The sequence below is a fragment of the Hypanus sabinus genome, chromosome 4 (assembly GCF_030144855.1).
Source record: "Hypanus sabinus isolate sHypSab1 chromosome 4, sHypSab1.hap1, whole genome shotgun sequence".
Lineage (NCBI taxonomy): Eukaryota > Metazoa > Chordata > Chondrichthyes > Myliobatiformes > Dasyatidae > Hypanus > Hypanus sabinus.
In genome coordinates, this window is record NC_082709.1 from 81,281,350 (window position 1) to 81,302,562 (window position 21,213).

At 39.9% G+C, this 21,213-nt stretch overlaps 1 protein-coding gene across 1 annotated transcript in view; it reads right to left on the reverse strand.

Moving 5' to 3' along the window:
- Positions 1-401: 401 nt before the first annotated feature.
- Positions 402-21,213, reverse strand: part of LOC132392939 (glial fibrillary acidic protein-like) — a 66,209-nt gene continuing 45,397 nt past the window's right edge. Inside the window, exons 4-9 of the mRNA XM_059967533.1 lie at positions 20,622-20,780; positions 18,835-18,921; positions 4,735-4,928; positions 2,513-2,547; positions 984-1,048; positions 402-605 (exon numbers count right to left, since the gene is read on the reverse strand). Coding sequence (XP_059823516.1) covers positions 570-605; positions 984-1,048; positions 2,513-2,547; positions 4,735-4,928; positions 18,835-18,921; positions 20,622-20,780 — 576 coding nt within the window. The 3' untranslated portion in view covers positions 402-569. The remainder of the gene's footprint in view (positions 606-983; positions 1,049-2,512; positions 2,548-4,734; positions 4,929-18,834; positions 18,922-20,621; positions 20,781-21,213) is intronic.

Consider the following 21,213-nt stretch of genomic DNA (forward strand, 5'->3'; position numbering starts at 1 on the left):
GAGTTGTGGAGCAGTATTATGCAAGGGAAGTACATTATAGATAGGTCAATGGTCTAATCAGGTTTAAGGAGCATTGCAGTCCAATGAACGGCCTCTGTTTCTCTATGGTCTGCAGCATAAGTGATGGGAATTTATTGAATTAAGAATCTGCTTTACCTTTACCAGACATTTGTAGGAGTTTCATAGTCAGAACACTAAAGCACAAGGTGGGGTAAAGGGTGGAAACACCAGCATTCTATATACTCCAAACGTGGTAATATTTGCCACCAGAAAGTCTGGAAGTTAGTTTTGCTCAACTGCATCTTGTCAACATTTGAAAATGTGTAAATAGCATGAATGTATTTCTAGTAAGCACAAATAGTAAAGTTCAAAAGGCTCTTCCATTAAATTTTATTTCCCAGATAATCCACATGTGAAACAAGCAGAATTAGTGATCTTTCAGTCACATTTACTGAATTAATGTTAATTTTTTGGTGATGTGTTTAAGGTTTCGATCTCTTCTTATAGGTGAGAACATTGAGTAGATGGGACTCAGATCTGCAGTCATTTTTGTTTTCAACAGACCAGCTTTAGTCTTGATCCAGGGCACACAAATCTTCATTTTCCTACAGAAAATAATTTGATCGAAGATACTATTAATAATTCAGTGATTTCCAACCATTTTGGGTTATTGCCCCCTTAGTTCCCAAGACCACATTTCCAGCACCCTTCTCCCTTTCTAACCATATATAAAAATTAAGAAATTTTGATTTGCAATGCACAGTGAAAGACAAAAGGAACAATAAGGTTCAATAAATCATAAAGACTGATTCAGAAAGACTCTGGAGCACACTAGCTGTTAACTTTCCTGTTATGCATTATAGCTCAAAAACTGGATGTATCTTTACAGTCAGATCTGTAACCACACTAGAATTTACTAATCCCTTTCTTTTACAAAAAAATTTCTATCCCAGATTTTAAAATTCATGTAATACTAATCTTACTTCAGATTCCTTGTCTTCATCAGATGAAGATATTACACAGGTGTCATTCATATCTCTTGCCTCTTCTAAAAGAAAAGCAATCATTAGTTTTTGGGTCCAGTAAAACTTATTTACTTTTATAGAAATATGCATCTGGTTTCTGGATATAGAATTCAGACAGCCAACTTTGCCAACAGTCATGCTATATGCTTTATGGATTTAAAAAGTACTTCCAAGTTAAAATATTTGTTACTTTGTGACAATTCAATGGGGTGGAAGTTTTTTTTCCCCTCACACAGTGCAATGCTATATACAGTGGATTCCGGTTAATTGGGCCATTGGTTAATCAGAGCAGCTGCTTTTTTGGCACAACTCTTAAACAAAAACAAATTGAGAAAATAGCTGGGATTTCCCTTTTTTAAATTTGTGACACTATGCCACATAATTGAGACAGGAGGCTGCTGTCGAACAGTTCTAACTAGTATCTGTCATGTGCATCTGCATCCTTAGACACTACACTGCTTAGATTGAACAGTTTATAAATAGCGCCAGACGTGCCTTTTTAAAAAGCAGTGATTTTTGTCACTGCTATTTGGCGAGAAATACACAGTAAAACAATCCAGAACTGTTTTGCTCACTGCGATTTCAAGCATTCAAGCCTGGAGATGCCAGAAATGGCTGGGAGTGAAAATTGAGCGATTTTACCAAGTTAGGAACTACAAATTAAGGCATTGACAATCATCCTGAATGTTACAATGAAAATGAAGCTTTGGAGGATGCAGTTTTTGAAAGGATTGTATGAAGGCAGTCTCTTATCTACATTAGGTGACTGCACTGATTGTTCATCTATAGTCAAAAGAACATGGCAGTGTACACTGGATGAAATCATGTCAACATTAAGAACTAATAGTTTTATAGTACTGTAGTATTATAGGCAGTGTTGTAACTTGTTCTGATTTTCATTTAAGTACACAATTTGTTACTGTTAAATCGCAGTTTTTATTTTTATATACTTTTAAAAAACTACTTCCATGAAACTTCAGCGAATTGGGGCAGCCACTTAATTGGGCCAAACTTTGCAGGTCTTGATGTGCTCCAATTAACCAGAATCCACAGTATTGTAATGTGAATGTTGGAAGTATGACAGATAAATTGCTGATGTAATCAATATGGACGGTTATCTAACATTGCAGCAGGATATAGATGAGATGGAAAGTTGGGCACGTCAATAAGCAAAGTATAGAACCTAACATAGGCAAATGGGATTAGTGTAGATAGATGCATGGGTGTTGTGGGTTGAAGGGCCTGTTTCTGTGCTGGTTACCTCTATGTTTTATAGTGGGGAGAAAGGCTAAACATAATTTGAGTTCATGGGCAATGTAGCAAGGAAAAGATTATGTGTGCAATACTCCTTATTCTGGATGTCATGCTGCTTATTTCTTCTTTACAACTAGAATCTAGGCGAATTTCAGAAATATCTCATGCAAAAGAGAATACAAAGTTAGCACTGTCCATAGTATTATCATCAAATGGACTAATGGTATACACACCTTTTTTAGTTATTGCTGGCTGAGATGAGTAATCCCTAGAAAGCAATAAAATTGTAATCATTATTTACTTGTATTACTTGATAAAATGTCACTGATTTCTAAGTTTTGCTTTACTCCTTCAAACTGTTATTCATTACACCACAAGCAACTCTAACAATTTATCAGATCTCTAGCTACCCAGTTCCTCATCAGGGATAAACTATTAGGCCAATTTCTATTTTCACCACATTCCCAGCAATATAAAGATTTTAAATAAGAGTAAAGATTAGCTATATTTGTCACATACACATCAATACATACAATGAAATGCATCATTTAGACCATCAGACATAGGAGCAGAATTAGGCTATTTGGCCCATGAAGTAGTCTGCTTCACCATTTAATCATGGCTGATCTTTTCTTTCTTACCACCCACCCCCTCAGCCCCACTCCCCCTAATCTTTGATGCCATGGCCAATCAAGAACTTACCTCCACCTTAAATGTACCCAACAAACTGGCCTCCACAGCAGCCTGTGGTAACAAATTCCACACCCTCTGGCTAAAGAAATTTCTCCGCATCTGCTTTAAATGTATGCCCCTCTATCCTGAGGCTGAGCTCTCTTATCCTAGACTCCCCCACCATGGGAAACATCCTTTTCACATCTACTCTGTCTAGCTCTTTCAATATTCCAAAAGTTTCAATGAGATCTTACCTCATCCTTCTAAATTCCAGCAAGTACATGCCCAGAGCCAAATGTTCCTCATATGATAGCCCTTTCACTCCTGGAATCACCCTCGTGAACCACTTCTGAACCCTCTCCAATGTCAGCACATCTTTTCTTTGATGAGGAGCCCAAGACTATTTACAATAGTCAAGGTGAACCCTCACCTGTGCCTTATAAAGCATCAGCATCACATCCCTGCTCTTTTGTTCTAGACTTCTTGAAATGAATGCTAACACAGCATTTGCCTTCCTCACCACCCACAACCCGCAAGTTAATCTTTAGGGTGTTCTGCACAAGGACTCCTAAGTCCCTTCGCATCTCAGATTTTTTGGGTGACTTGTATACCTTTAGGTCTTTAAGCTTTTTGAGCACCTCTCCCTCATAATAGTAACTGCACTCACTTCTCTTCCCTCATGCCTTTCAACACCTGGCACACTGCTAGTGTATTCCACAGTGAAGACTGATTGCCTCATTTAGTTCATCTGCCATCTCCTTGTCCCCATCATTACTTCTCCAGCCAACAGTTAGCAAATGTTTGCATCAGCAACCAACAGTCTGAGGATGTGCTGGGGCCAGCTCGCAAATGTTGCCATGCTTCCAGCACCAAAACTATATGCCCATAACTTATTAATCCTCACCGGTATATCTTTGGAATGTGGAAGGAAACCAGAGCACCCAGAGGAAACCCACACTCATGGACAGAATGTACAAACACCTTACAGACAGCAGTGGAATTGAACACTGATCACTCGTGCTGTAATAGCATTACATTAACCATTACACTGCTGTAGAGCACTGCAACTGGAATTTACTTGCATCTTTAAAGGTCCACAGTTTTCAACAAAAATATTAACCAATAAATGACGTTATTCGATTAATCAGTTTCCACACATCACAAATAATCAGTCACTGGAGATTTTCTGTAAACCCCATGGACTCAGGGCTTCTTCGAAGGAAACTTTTGTCTCGTCTATTGGAGTAGGAAAAGGTCATATTGCCCTTGAGCCTGCCTCACTGTTCAGTGAGATCACCACACTGACTAAATTTTGGCCTTTAACTCCACTTTCCTGCTTGTTCCTATTAACTAGGGGTTAACTGTAGTCCAAAATCCCTGTCTCAGTCATGAATCTAGCTGCAGGGTAATGAATCTATTGCATTCATTGCCACAGACGGCTGTGGAGGCCAAGTCATCGGGTATATTTAAAGTGGAGGTTCATAGGTTTTGATTTGTAAGTTTATGGGGAGAAGGCTGGAGGATGGGCCCTGATGGGACAGCAGAGGAAACTTGATGAGCTGAATGGCTTAATTCTGCTCCCATGCCTTACATACTCATTGGTTCAGTCTGAACAAATCTCTAGCATAAAGAAATTCAAAATATCACTAGCTGGTCTGTTCAGCAGTTTCTGATGTGTTCCGTATGTTTGTTTCAGATTACAGAGACCATTTTCACTGCTTCAAAATAATGAAATAAATTCCAAATAATGCAATTTCCTAAATCTGCTATGGATAATACTGACCTTGCTTTCCGTTCTACTTGACCCAGTAAATTTTTGTAAGTGACAATCTCTTGTTCAAGCTGTGTCTTTACATTTAATAGTTCCTGATATTCGTTTGTGTGACGGACAATCCTTTTCTCCAATACCTTACTGCATTCTCTCTGTCTGAATATATCTTTGTCCTTTTCTAACAGTGAGTTCTTCATTAGTTCATCCTTTTAAGAAAATAACTTCATATTTAACAGTTGTAACCATGTTACACAGGTTAAAATCTATGCTATATCTTAATCTTTACAGAAAAAAAATAATTGAATACTATTGACAAAAAGAAATATAGATGACCGGTTGAGTAGAACTTAAGACAAAATGAAGACCTTGGGACCAAGAATGCCTTATATTTATATAGTGTCCATTTAAAATAGCCAAGAAAAATATCTAGGATTCTTTAGAGGAACACTATAAAACAAAATTTCTATTACATGAAGTTCATCACTGCCTCCGCTTTCTGAGGAGACTGAAGAGAGTTGGACTATTCACATCTGTGCTCATGTCATTCTGCAGGTATGAAGTATAGTATCTACAAACTGCATCACAGCTTGGTACAGAAACTGCACTGTGGCATACAGGAAGGTTCTACAACAGGTAGTCAAAACTGCAAGACCAGCCTACCCATCATCAAGGACATGTATACAGCAAGGTGATAGAAAAGGGCCAGTAACATCATGAAGGATCCCCACCCACCCTGTTCATGGACTGTTTGTCAACTCCTGCTAAGGAAGAGGCTATGTAGCATCCACACCAGGACCAGCAGATCAAACACAGTTAGTTTCCCCAAACAAGAAGGCTGATCAACACCTCCACCCACTAACTCCCCTACCACTTCATTTCCTGTCAGTCATCTTATGTATAACCTAGTGTCACTTTATGGACATTCAATCATTGTATACAAGCTGTCTTAAGCATTTTTATTTAATGTATTCTTTATTCTTGTGGATTTTGTGCTGCATCGGATCTAGGATAACAATAGTTTCATTCTCCTTTATGTTTGTGTACAGGAAATGACATAAAACAATCTTGAATAAAAAATTATGGCAGATGACCAAATCTTTTGTCAACAAACACCTCTCAGTCAGTATCTGTAAGATCAAGGAACTGAATGTGACTTCACACTGGCAGAAAGCAGACAAGTGCAAAGTTTTGGAGTTTGGTAGGATCAACCAGGGTAGGTCTTACCCAGGGAATGGTAGGGCACTGAGGAGTATGGTAGAACAAAGAGATCTGGGAATACAGGTACATAACTCGTTGAAAGTAGCATCACAGGAAGATGGGGTCATAAAGAAAGCTTCTGGCACATTCGCCTTCATAAATCAATTCAAAAGATGAGAAATTATGTTGAAGTTGTACACGACATTGGTGAGTCCTGATTTGGAATCTTGTGTGCAGTTTTGGTCACCTATCTACAGGAAAGATGTAAACAAGTTTGAAAGAGTCAGAGGAAATTTACAAGGATGTTGCCCAGACTGGAGGACCTCAATTACAGTCAGCCCTCCTTATCCGCGAGGGATTGGTTCCAGGACCCCTCGCAGATACCAAAAAAAAACGTGGATGCTCAAGTCCCTTATTCAACCTTTCTCAATGAGGTGGATCTTAGGGCCCAGCAGAACCCCAGACCTTATTTAGCCTGTCTCATTGCAGTGGATATTAGGACCCGGCAGTGGAGCTCTGAATCCGCAGTGTTTCTGTTTACGAAAATAATCATAATCACGATTGAAAATAAAGTGGAAATAAAGCGATCAGAAAAAGGTGAAACTCCATCGGTTATTGTAAAAACATTAGCCTCCATCGGTCAACAATCAGAACAATTTTAAAGAATAAAGTGAGAAAGGCCCTGCCCCAATGAAAGCTACAATCATTACTAAGCAACGCAGTGGTTTAATTATTGGGTTTTGGGGTTTTGAGTTTTTGATCCTCCATATCAACCTGGCACGGATGGAGAGCGCACTCGAAAGTGGTCTGTCACTGGCTCCCGAGCCTGGCGCTCAAACATACATTCTGAAGTGTTTTATATGCATAGAAAGGTAAAATATATACTATATACTAAGACAAACGTTTGACTAACTGATGCTAAATAATAGCGGATGTACCTGTTCCGACTTACTAAGTAGAGAACTTCCAATTTTTTTTCGATCCCGATCCACGATAACCCACGCACATCCTCCCGTATACTTCAAATCATCTCTAGATTACTTATAATACCTAATACAATGTAAATGCTATGTAAAATAGTTGTTATACTGCATTGTTTAGGGAATAATGACAAGAAAAACAAGTCTGTACATGCTCTAACAAGTCCTAGAAGAGCACTTCTGGGTTTTCTCGATTCACAGATAAGGAGAGTCGACTGTATAAGGAAAGATTGAACAGGTTAAGACTGTATTCTTTGGAACATAGAAGAGTGAGAGATTTGATAGAGATATACAAAATCATGAGGGGTATAGACTGAGTAAATGCAAGCGGGCTTTTTCCACTGAAGTTGGGTGAGGCTACAGCCAGAAGTCATGGCTTAAGGGTGGAAGGTGAGAAGTTTAGAGGAACATGAAGGGAAACTTCATTCAGAGGGTTGTGAGAGTGTGGAATGAGTTGCCAGCATAAGTGATCCATGTGAGCTCAATGTCAACATTTAAGAGAAGTTTGGATAGGTACATGGATAGTAGGGATATGGAGGGTAATGGTCCCTGTGCAGGTCATTGGGAGTAGGCAGTATAAATGGTTTTGGAATGGACTCGATGGGCCAAAGGGCCTGTTCCAGTGCTGTACTTCTCTATGTCTCTGTTTTCATCAAGGAATCAGCAGTAGAAAGGGAGAGCGACTACAAATTCCTAGGTTTCAACATCCCTGATGAGGAAAGTTTGTGTAACCTAGGGCTTTTCTCTTTGGAATGCAGAAGGACAAGAGCAGATTTAGACCATGATGCAGGAGTAGAATTAGGCCACTCATTCCAGCATGTCAGCTCCGCCATTTCATCACAGCTGATCCTGGATGTCATTCAACCCTGTACACCTGCTCTCTCATCATACCCTTTGATGCCCTGACCAATCAGGAATCTATCAACTTTTGCTTTGAATATACCCACAAACCTGGCCTCCACCAGTCTGTGGCACAGCATTCCACAACTCACCACTCTTTGACTAAAAAATTCCTCCTTACTTATCTTCTAAAAGGTCGTCCCTCAATTTTGAGGCTGTGCCCTTTATTCTGGATACCCCCACCAGAGGAAACATTCTCTTCGCATCCACTTTATCTTTTTCTTTCATAATTCGGTATGCTTCAATGAGATCACCTGCATTCTTCTAAGTTTCAGTGAGTACAAGCCCAAAGCTGCCAAATATTCCTCTTATGTTAACTCTTCCATTTCTGGAATCCTTGTGAACCTCCTCTTGACTCTCTCCAATGACAATGCACATTACCTCCTTGCTTTTCTATTCCCCTTAAAATAAATGCCAACATTGCATTTGCCTTCTTTACCAGACTCAACCTGTGAATTAACCTTCCTGGAATCTTGCACAAGGACTCCCAAGTCCTTTTGCACCTATGGCATTTGAATTTTCTCTCCATTTAGATAATAGTCTGCATTATTGTCCCTTTTACCAAAGTGCATTATCATACATTTCCCAACACTGTATTCCATCTGCCACTTTTTTTGCCCATTCTTCCAATTTGTCTAGGTCCTATTGCAATCGCATTGCTTCCTCAGCACTACCTACCCCTCCATGTATCTTTGTATCATCTGCAAACTTTGCCACAAAGCCATCAATTCCACTATTTAAATCACTGACAAACAATGTGAAAAGAAGTGGTCTCAATACTGACCCCTGAAGAACACCACTCTTCACTGGCAGCCAACCAGGAAAAGGCCCCCTTTATTTCCACTTGCTGTCTACTGTCCATCAGCCATACCTCTATCCATGCCATAACATTTCCTGTAATGCCACAGGATTTTATCTTATTAAACAGTCTCATGTGAGGCATCTTATCAAATGCCTTCTGAAAATCTAAGTGATATCCCACTGTCTCTCCTTCATCCACCCTGCTTGTTACTTCCTTGAATAATTCTAACAGATTTGTCAAGCAAGTTTTCCCTTTACAGAAGCCATGCTGACTTTGACTTATTTTATCATTAGTCTCCAAGTACCCAGAAATCTCATCCTTAGTAATGGACTCCAACACTTTCCTAATCACTGAGGTTAGGCTAATTGGCCCATCATTTCCACTCTTTTTATCTTCCTCGCTTCTTATAGAGTGGAATGACATGTGCAATTTTCCAGTCCTCCAAGACCATGGCAGAATCAGGTGATTCTTTAAAGATCATGACCAATGCATCTGTTATCTCTTCAGCAATCTCCTTCAGAACTCTGGAATGTGGTCCATTTGGTCCAGGTGATTTATCCACCTTAAAACCTTTTGAGTTTGCTTTGCACATTTTCCTTTGTAATAGTGAAAGCACTCACTCCTACTTCCTGACACTTACAGGCCTCTGGCATACAGCTAGTGTCTTCCACAAAATACTTCAAAGTTCATCTGCCACTACTACCCCACCAGCATCATTTTCCAGTGGTCCAACATCAACTCTCACCTCCCTTTTATTCCTTATATAACTGAAAAGATGTTTAGTGTACAGGCAGTCCCTGGGTTATGAATGAGTTCCGTTCCCGAGTCAGTTTTTAAGTTGGATTTGTACGTAAGTCAGAACAAATACATCCAGTATTAATTAGTGTCAGTTAGTCAAATGCTTGTCTTAGTATATAGCATATATTTTACCTTTCTATGCATATAAAACACAAGAAATGTATGTATTCCAATAATTAAACCACTGCGTTGCTTAGTAATAATTGTAGCTTTCATCGGAGCAGGGCCTTTCACATGCTCCATTATTCTCACTTTATCCTTTAAAATTGTTCCAATTGTTGACCAACTGTAGCCTAACGCTTTTCAAATGACCGATGACGTTTCACCTCTTTCCAATCGCTTTATTATTTCCACTTTATTTTCAATTGTGATCGCTTCCCGTCAACGGAACAGAAACACAGCAGGTGGCAGCTACCGAACTCCACTGGGTCCTAAGGACCACCGCACAAATTCCCCAAGTCCTAAAGTCCACCACACTAAGACAGGTACAGGTTAAATGGGACAAGTGGGGGCTGTGCTGGGTTTGGGTATTTGATCCTCCACAATATTCCACGTGGGAATTTAAACTGGCTGTGGCAGTGTTTTTTTTAAAACAAGGTCGAGTTGCAAGCTCAACATCAACCCAGCATGGATAGAGAGTGCGCTCGGAAGCGGTCTGGCACTGGATTGAACTCAGGAACCTCCGTTCTCAAGCCCCACGCTGATCTGACTGTGCCACCAGCCGAATGGAAAGGGGGACGGGTCAGGGTCAGGGTGAATCATGCTAAGAAAAATTTAAGCCAAATACAAAGTTACACACTCAACAGTGTCAATGGCAACAACTTAAAATGGCAGATGGTGTTGTGATCTGACTAAAAGTGGTGGACAGTGTTCTCCTTCTTGAGTTCTTAAGTCAGACGTTCGTAACTCGGAGACTACCTGTACTGCTTTATATTATCAGCTAGTTTGCTCTCATTTCATCTTTTCCCTTCTTATAGCTTTTTAATTGCCTTTTGTTGGATTTTAAAAGCTTCCCAATCATCCAACTTCCAACTCACTTTTTCTACCTTATATGCCTTTTCCTTGGCTTTCATGCAGTCCTTAACTTCCCTTGTCAGCCATGGTTGCTTACCCCTGCCATTTGAGAACTCTTCTGTGGGACATATCTATCCTATGCCTTATGAACTACTCCCAGAAACTTCAGCCACCTCTTTTCTTCCGACATCTCCACCAGTATCCCTCTCCAATCCACCTGGGCAAGCTCCTCTCTCATGTTTGTATAATTCCTTTCATTCCATTGCGATACCAATATACGTTACTTATGCTTCTCCCTCTCAAATTGCTGTATGATTTCAATCCTGCATGCTATGATCACTGCCTCCTAAAGCTTCCTTTATGTTAAGCTAATAAAATCTGGGTTATTACACAACACCCAATCTAAGATAGCCTTTCTCCTAATAGGCTCGAGCACAAGCTGTTCCAAAAAGCCATCTCGTAGGCATTCAACAAACTCCCTCTTGCCATCCGACACCAACCTGATTTTCCCAATCTCCTTGCATACAATCACCATTACAATTACCCTATTACATGCCTTTTCCAGCTCCCTTTGCAATCTCAACTCCACATCTTGGCTACGATTCGGAAGCCTATATATGATTCCCATAATGTTTTTTTAACCTTTGCAGTTTTTTAGCACTACAAGGATTCAACATTCTTACCCAGTCACCTCCTCCTAAAAAAGCAATTCATCTCTAACCAATAGAGCCACACCACTGCCTATACCTTCCTGCCTGTACTTTTGATAAAGTATATCCTTTGATGTTAAACTCCCAATTATGACCTTATTTCAGCCATGACTCAGTGATGCCCACAACTTCATACAGACCAATTTTTAATAATGCCATGAGTTCATCCACCTTATTCTGAATTTGACAGAGGATAAGATGATTAAGAGGCATATATAGAGTGGACAGCCAGAGACTTGTTCCACAGGCTGGCAATGGCTAATACAAGAGGGCATACTTTTAAGTGATTGGAGGAAAGTATGGGGAGATGCAAGAGGAAGTTTTGTTTTTACAGAGTAAGTGCATGGAAGTAATAAAACATATTGATGAAGGTAAGAGCAGTGGATGTAATGTATATGGATTTCAGTAAGGCATTTGATAAGGTTCCCCATGCAAGGCTCCTTCAGAAAGTAAGGGAGCCTGGGATCCAAAGAGACCTTTCAGTAAATGGGACCACCATGCTATGCCTCCTGCATACAAACAGATCTTGAAACAGTAGAATCCAGTACAGAAAGCCCTAGAGTGCTGGTGTGAGGAAGTAGATGAGCTTCTACACGTAGGCTGAATCAGTAGACTGGTCTAATTTCAAAGATTCAACTACTGGCCTAGATGAGAACATCACCACCATCACAGATGCATCAGCAAGTGTGCTGAGGTATGTATACCAAAAAAGACAATGCAGATGTTTCATTCCTTACTGGTCTAGGTCTGCAGCATATCAGGCCAGCGGTCAGTTATGGCAGGCTTAGTTCTGCAATAAGCATCATCACTAACAATTGCGCTTCTCCTCCTGGTGACCTTAATGCATTCTATGCACGTTTTGACAGACAGGGATTGGTAAGTCACCATCCACCCAAGGTTGTCAAGATTGCAAACATTAGATCAGTCTTCCAAAGAGTGAGCCCACAGGAATCATCTGGATCAGACACTGTCCCTGGCCATGTCCTTAGATCCTGTGCAGATCAACTGGAGAGAGTCCCCCTTCAACCTGTGGTTCCCTCCTGTTTTAGCGCCACTATCATCCCCGTACCCAAGAAAAACAAGGTTAACGTGCCTTAATGACTACTGCCTACTGACCCTGACATCCACCATTATGAAATGCTTCAAGAGGCTGGACGTGGCATGCATTAACTTTAGCCTCCAAGGCAACCTGACCCACTGCAATTCACCTATCACTGAAACAGGTCTACAGTGATGCCATTTCCCTTGCCCTACACCAGGGGTCGGCAACCCGTGGCTCTTTCATCTCTGTGCTGCGGCTCCCTGTGGCTTTGGAAAATAAATGATGAGTATTTAATTAAAATGTATTTTATGTTAGTTTGTTAGTTTTTGAAATGTAATTCTAAATTTGAAGATTATGGTGATCTTGTACAATCTAAATAAAATGTGATTTTTGTCGCTATTAATATGTCACCACTGCCAATGCCTGACACCCGCCAGTGTGCGATTTCTTTAATTTTTCGATCCAAGGTAGGCTAACTATGGAGAATTCTAAAAAAAGAAAAGTGACTGAAGAAAACAGAACGTTTAATGATACATGGGCAGATTCATTTGCTTTCACTGCTGACGAGACTGGTTTACCGGTATGCTTAATATGCAATGAGAAACTAGCAAAACAACAAAAAGTTAAAAGTCGCAAGACATTTCCAGAATAAACACGCAGCCTTTGCTCAAAAATATCCGGATGGAGATAAGAGAAAAAAAGCCGTTTCGGAACTGATGCGGAAGGTTGATCTGAGCAAAAATCATTTCAAGAAGTGGATGAAATCTGGAAAATCAACTACGTACGCTAGTTTTGTTGCCGCTCAGGAAATAGTCAGGCACGGGAAGCAGTTTACAGATGGTGAATATATGAAAGAATCTTTCATTAAGATTTCAGAACATCTATTCACAGTCTTTAAAAACAAGAGTGAAATTGTGCAGAAAATCAGGGATATGCCCCTCTCTGCAAAGACTGTCAAAGACAGAACCATAAAAATGGCAGAAGACATCACAAGACAGCAAATTAAAGACATCCATTCAGCTGTGGCCTACTCGATTGCCTGTGACGAGGCTAAAGACAAAGGTGATATTGAACAAATAGCGCTGTTCTGTGGGTATGTAAACTCTGCCGGGCCTCAGAAAGAAATGATTGAGTTGATACCTCTAAAACGCCAAACACAGGGGGAAGACGTCTGTGAGGCTGTCTTGAATTGTTTAAGAGCCAAAGGAATAAAGACCACCCACCTGGTGTCAGTAGCTACTGATGGGGCACCAAGTATGACAGGAGCGCACAAGGGATTTGTGGCTTTACTGCAGAAGTAACTAGACAGAAAGCTGCTGACTTTTCACTGCGTCTTGCACCAAGAGGCATTGTGCGCTCAAACATTTCCTCCGGAATGCACAGAAGTAATGGATGTTGTCATTCAGATTGTCAATAAAATAATGGCAAAAAGTTTAAATCACCGTCAATTCCGTTTGTTACTGGACGAGCTGGAAAGCGCATATTCTGATCTCCTGCTGCACAACAAAGTCCGGTGGCTGTCAAGAGAGGAGGTGCTGAAACGCTTTGTCGCGTGTCTGGAAGAAGTGAAAACTTTCCTGGGCAGCAAAGGGCTCACCTTTCCTGAGCTGAAACAGCCAGAGTGCCTGTAAAAGCTACACTTCATGGTAGACATGACAGCGCACCTGAACACGCTGAACACAGCTCTTCAGGGGAAAGGACGCACAGCCCTGCACATGTTGGAGGATGTTTTGGCATTCGAGCGCAAGTTGACAGTGCTTGCCAGAGATTTACAGAAAGGCACATTGTCTCACTTCCCCAATTTGAGAGAGTTCAAACAAGCTCACGACATGATAAATTCGGAGTATTTACATTCTACAATCATCGCAATCCAAACATCGTTTGGGAAACTCTCCTGTGAGTTCAGAGAGGAAAAAAAACACATTATCCTTCCTGGTCACTCCCCTAAGCATCGATCCATCCCTACTGAATACAACTGCATTGGCAGGTGTGAGTCAACCTGATCTTGAGATAGAACTGGCCGATATAGCCAACAAAGACATATGGGTGTCCAAAATTTAGACGCTTGACAGCAGACCTTGAAGATGTTGCCCGTCAGAAGGCCATTCTTGCTCAGAATCACAAATGGAGTGATACTGAAAACCTCCCCAAACCAGACAAACTTGTGTTCGAAACATGGAATGCTATCCCCGACATTTATGTAAACATTAAAAAGTATGCGCTTGGAGTCCTGTCGATCTTTGGATCCACATATGTTATGTGAGCAGGTGTTCTCCAACATGAACTTTATTAAAAACAAACATCACGCACGCCTCACAAATGACAGCTTGCGATCCTGTGTAAAGATGAAGGTGACGTCATACAGCCCTGATGTGCAGATGCTGTGCGCTGAGGTCCAGGAGCAGAAATCCCATTAACCAAGTGTGATAAATATTTTAATTGCCTATTATTTTACGTATATTCATATTTTTTCATTGTTCAGTGAAATAGTCCTTTTATTTTTCAGGTTGACAGCTGACTGATGTTATTTTTGGTTTGCTGCTGGAGGACAATTTAAGTTCAGCATTTTTCATAAATACAAGAAGGACTCAAATAGACATTGAGTATTTTACTTAAAAGTAACCTTCAACCCAACGTCTTTTTTTCGGAGTTCAAAATGTTTTTGTTGCATGCAGAAATGTAATTTTGTTTTCCCTGCAGGGGTTCATCGATTTCATAAATGCAACACATTATAGTTTGTTTATACATAGCATAAAGGCAAAAAAAAACATTGTATGCAGTGTTATTTCATTTTAAATGTCAAACGGGTTTTGTGGCTCCCAGTGTTTTCTTTTCTGTGGGAAATGGGTCCAAATGGCTCTTTCAGTGGTAAAGGTTGCCGACCCCTGCCCTACACTAATCGGAGGCATTTGGACAATAAAGACAAATACATTAGACTGTTTATTGACTATAGCTCCACCTTCAATACTATACTTCCAAGCAAACTTCTCACCAAACTCTGGACCCTGGGAGTTCAACATCTCTCCTGAAACTGGATTCTTCACATCTGACCAACAGACTACAAGAATAGTATGAATAGACAGCAACAGCTCCACCATGATCATCCTCAAAAATGGCATCCCATAATGCTTCACCTGTGCACTCACGACTGCATAGCCAAATTCTGCTTTAACACTATCCACCATCGTAGCAAGTCATATCTAAAATAACAATGTCACAGAAAGAAGATAGAGAGCCTAGTGACATGGTGTCATGTTAACAACCTTTCCCTTACTGTCAGCAAAATAAAAGAGCTGGTCATTTACTTTAGAAAGGCATGCTCTTGTCTGTATCAATGGTGTTGAGAGTTCCAAGGAGCAAACATCACCAATAGCCTGTCACCCATGTAGATACCATGGCCAAGAGAGCTTCTATTTCCTCAGGAGGCTAAAGAAATTTGGTATGTTCCCATTGACTGTTAATTTTTATCAATGCCCCATAGAAGCACCCTATCTGGAAATATAGCTTGGTATGGCAACCGCTCTGCATGTGACTACAAGAAACTGCAAAGAGTTATGGATACGTCTCAGTGCATCAGAATCCAGTCACCCCTCCATGAACTCACTCTAGAGTTCTTGCTTCCTCTGTAAAGCAGCCAGCATATTCAAAGGCATTACCCACACAGGCCACTCTTCTTCCCTCTCCCATTGGGCAGAAGATAAAAGCCTGAAAGCACGTACCATCAGGAAAAGGACAGCTTCAACTGTTATAAAACTACTGAATGGTTCCCTATTATGCCAAGATGGACTCTTGACCTCATATTCTGCCTCATTATGACCTTGCACCTTTAATGGATACCTGAACTGTATCATATCTAACTAACAGTTTATTCTGCATTCTGTGATTGATTTCCCTTGTACTACCACAATACACTGTAATAAATTAATCTGTATGAACAGTATGCTCAGATTTCTCATGATAGATGGAATAAAATTCTTATACGGGTTAATAAATCATCTTTCTGTGCTTGTCATTCTCTTCTACAATTTAAAGTGGTTCATAGAGCTTACATTTCTAAACAGAAGCTCTCCAGTTTTTACCCGAATGTTTCTCCACTTTGTAATAAATGCAACTCTGCTGATGCCTCTTTAATTCATGTTTTGGTTTTGCCCTACAATTGAAAAGTTTTGGCGGGAAGTATTTCATACCTTCTCTCAACTTTTTAGGGTCCAATTTGACCCAAATCCCCTTACTGCCTTATTTGGTATTATTGCAAATGAAGATGTAACTTTAAATACTCCTAACCTACAGGTTTTAGTTTTTACCTCTCTTTTAGCAAGAAGAGCAACCTTGCTTAAATGGAAGGAGTCTACCTCTCCTACACATCTTCAATGGCTACGTGATATTATGTCGTCTTTAAATTTAGAAAAGATCCGCTGCTCAGTCTTAAATTCGAAACAATCTTTTTATGATATTTGGGGACCTTTCCTAAATTACTTTCCCAATTTATAAAGTTTAACTGTGCACAGACTTATGTATATTTTTAACTTCTCTTCTTAAGTGAATGTTTTTTTTCTAATTATCCATTGTCATCCATCAGCTTTTTTCTTTGGTAGTTGGTAGGGGGTTGACTTTTTATACATATAAAAAAATTTCTTTTATGACCTATCTTTAATTTTTTTTATTACAGAGTGGTATACCTTTGTGTTATGCTATAACATTTTGATCAATCTTATCACAATATATGAATGCACACAAGTTATGTTGAGATGTATCTATGTGTTGCACTCTGTAAATCTTTTTTCTTCTCAATAAAAATATTGTAAAAAGAAAGAACAGTATGCGACAGGCTTTTCACTGTGTTTCAGGATGTGATTCTGACAAATGGGTGACACGGTAGTATAGCGGTGCCAGTGACAGATTCAATTCTGATGCCGTCTGTAAGGTTTTTGTGGCTGTGTAGGTTTCTTCCGGTTGCACCATTCTCTTCCCATATTCCAAAGATGTACAGGTTAGTAGGTCACATGAGGTAATGGGGCACCGTGGGATTGTTTGGCTGGAAGGACCTGTCACTGTGCCGTACTTCTAAACCTTCTCATTAGGGAGGAGATACAGGAGCCTGAATACCCAAAACTGAACAGTTCAAGAACAGCTTTTTTCCTTCTACAATTAGATTTCCTAGTGACCCATGAACACAAACTTTTAAGTTACTTTTCAGTTGCATTACTTAATTTTGTGATTTATAGATTTTTGTTTTTGCAAACAAATTCATGTCACATGTCAGTGATAACAAAGAGGTATATTTTAAGGCTGACTGAAAGCATTGCTGATAAATATAGCAATAATCAGAGAATGGTGTTTTCAACAGTCTAAAGATATGCCTTAATTTTTACTCACTATCTCCAGCTGTAAATACATACAGTGGAGGATGGTGCTGAGATAGGACTGGGGTTTGTCAGTGAAAATATCAATATAATTGCAGTCACACAATATTGTTGAAGGGCAACATGTAAGGAATTAAAAAGTGAAGGATTGATTCTTGGAAAACATGAGAGTTAATGTACACACAGGAAGAGCATGAGGAATAGGAACAGCAGTAGATCTTATGACCCACTAAATCTGTTCCACCTTTCAGTAAGGTCAATGATTTGGATTTGGACCTCTATTTTCCCCAGCAGTTCCTATAACCCTCAATTACTGTGCTTCCTTTCAGATGCAGCCTTCAATATATTCAGTGACTAAAGCCCCACAGTTCTTTGTGGAATTCCACAGTTTGGGAATTCCAAAATAACTGAAACAAAGAAAATTTTAATCCCATTTTACGACCTGCTTATTACTTTAGAAACACCACAAGAGGAAGTGTCTTTTCAGTATTTACTTTGTCAAACCCCATAAGAATAATTTATTTAGAGATATAGTGCAGAACATGCCCTTTTAGCCCGAACAGCCACACTGTCCAGCAACCCACTTATTCACAGAACAATTTACAGTGACCAATTAACCTACTAAACTGGAACATCTTTGGACTGTGACAGGAAACCCACATGATTCACAGGGAGGATGTACAAACTCCTAATAGAATCTTACATATTTCAATACGTTCACATCTCGCTCTTTTCCTCCAAAGGGTTTAGGACCAATATGCATTAATCCTTCATCCCAGGAATCAACCCAGTAAACCTTCTCTGTACTGCTTTTAATGCTAGCACAAGCTTCTTTATATTTGGAAAGCAAAACTGTATATATTGCTCCAGGTGTGTTCTCACCAGCAGCCCATACAGATCAATAAAAATTTCCCTGCTGCTTTTCTACTCTCCCTCACCATAAAGGTCAACATTTTAGGTTCCTTAATAATCAAGGGAGATGCATGAAACTGCAGATGCTGGAATCTGGAGCAATAAACAATCTGCTGGAAGACTCAGCAGGACAAGCAGCATCTGTGGGAGGGAAAGAATTGTCAATGTTTTAGGTTGGAACCCTGCATGTGGACTGAGAGTGGAGAAACCCATACCACAAACATCACTAGTTCATTGCAAGCAGCTTTCTTTGGGGTCAGTAATACAGTTTGTTACTGAACCCAAATTCCAGGTCAAAAAGAGAAAATCTACCAAATTACCAAAATATTTTCTTTAATTCAGCCACCTAATTGCAGTAGGATATAGGTGACATAACAACGGATAACACACTTACTTTTAACTTCAGCTCATTCATTTCTTTACGATAGCATTCCAGTTCTTTCTTGGCATTCTCTAGTGCCCTGGTGCTGGTCTCCTCAAACTGTGAGTGACAAAAGTGAATTAGACATTGCCTGGAAAAATGCATTCAATGTATGACAACATAAACAAAGATCGCCAACTGTTTATCAACACAAGAGACTCTGAAGATGCTGGAAATCCAGAGCAACACACACAAAATTCTGGAGAAACTCAGCACATCAAGCACCATCTATAGAAATGAATAAACAGTTGACGTTCCAGACTGAAAACCTTCGTAACTGTAATATGAAACTAGGTTTGCTACCTGGGGCATCAATGTTTTTGGCTTCTCATTCTGACTGTCTGATTAGTTATTAATCTACTTACACAACCACTCAACTGTGTGCGTTTGATTGTATAGTTTGGATTTCTTTCACAGTAAGTATGACCTCACCTTACCATTGGCTAGGGCAGAAAATTACCAGAGGGACTTGGCAGTCAAGCAGCATCTGTGGAGGAAAAGGTCTGGCCAATGTAATGGGTGCTGATGTGGGGATTTGGCCTGAAACACTGTCTATCCTTTTGTCTCCACACCAGTTCCCACAGTAGTTTGCTTCTGTGCTCTCAATTTCAGCAGCTGCAGTCTAGTGTGGCTCATACTGACTAGGGACCAGTATGAACACAGAGAGTGTGGGGAGTCAGGGTCATGTTAGCCTTTAAGGGCAAGGATGAGAGAGAATTAGAGATCAGGAGCAGTAAATGAAGAACCAGGGGCTGGAGTGACCTTCCATGCACATGTGTAAGCACCCCTCAGCATTCCAGCTCCATGAATACCTTATGGTGGAAGGTGAACACATGACCAAAACAACCTCCCTCTGGCTTGAGCAGTATATGAGTGACTAGTGATCTTACTTCATCAAAAGAACTCAAGTCTGAGTGTCCAGGGCCAAGGACTGAAGAGCAGAGACTGCCTGTCCTGGGTTTGAAGACCCATGTGTTTGAGTTAACGGGTAACTGGGTGGGAAGGTGGGAAAGAAACTTGCTTTGCGCTCTAGATTCTGGCTTCTTCCTTCGTTCCTAGTCCTGATGAAGGGTCTCAGACCAAAGAGACCCATAGGTGTAGCAGACCTGCTGAGTTCCTCCAGTGCAGGGTGCCACAGTAGTGCAGCAGTTAGCACTACACTATTACAGCTCAGGGAGTCAGGGTTTGGAGTTCAATTCTGGTGCTGTCCAAAAATATTTGTATGTCCTCCCAATGAACTGTATGGGTTTTCTCTGGGTGCTCTGGTTACTTCCACAGTCCAAAGAAATAATGGTTAGTAGGTTAATTAGTAACTGTAAATTGTCCTGTAACTAGGCCAGGATTAAATAGGTACTGCATTGCTAAAGTATAACATTTAAAAAGTTTGTTATTGTTGTTTGTGTTATTTTGTGTTATGTGGGCATGCTACATTGGTGCCAGAATGCATGTTAATACTTGTGGGCTGACCTCAGCACATCTTTAGGTTGTGTTAGTTGTTAGTACAAATAACGCATTTCACTGTGTTTTGACATATACGTGATAAGTAAATGTGGATTTGAAACGTTTGTGAGGGACCGGGTATAAGAACATAGCATATGAGGCAGGAAAGTCATGAGCCCTTGCTTTTTCCCTTCTTTCCTCGGCAGCTTTCGATTTTAACAGTTGCTGTGGTTGCTAAGGAGTGTATTACTACTACTGTTAGCCAAAAACTGCATAAAGTATCTTAAAATAACATTGCAATGGTTATGATCCAAATATACCTTTTGCTTATATTTGTCCATATTCTCTTTATTTCTCTTAGCAAGCTGTTCATGTTCAGCATGAATCTCTTTAAGAGCTTGTTCTAGATCTGCCTTGTGTGTGTCTCCCTGTTCAAGGCTTTGTATGTGCTCTACCTTCTTTTGCCAATACATGCGTTCCTGTGAAACAAAATATGTATATAGAATCAAGGTCCATAATGGCTGCTTGACATACCTCATTGTCATTCACCTGGCTGCTTGGTTGAACATGAAACAATCTTAAGTACAAAATACATACACAAATGAAGATTTAAACTTTAATTTACATTTCAGTTTGAGAATTTTTTATTGGTACATAATCTTCTACAGCTATAAGATGATACAAAACTTCAACAATTTAATATATATACAATTAATAAAGCTGAAGAAAATAAAAACTGATCGTAATATATAAAAATGAAAAAAAATTATTTAAGGGAAAGAAAAAAAAAAGAGCCCCATCTAACTACGAAAAAAAGACTCACTGACTACAAGAAAAAAACCCCATTAGGAATCAATCCCTGGAGCAATACGTCTTACCATCCTCTATATATAAAAAAATCAACTGCCAATT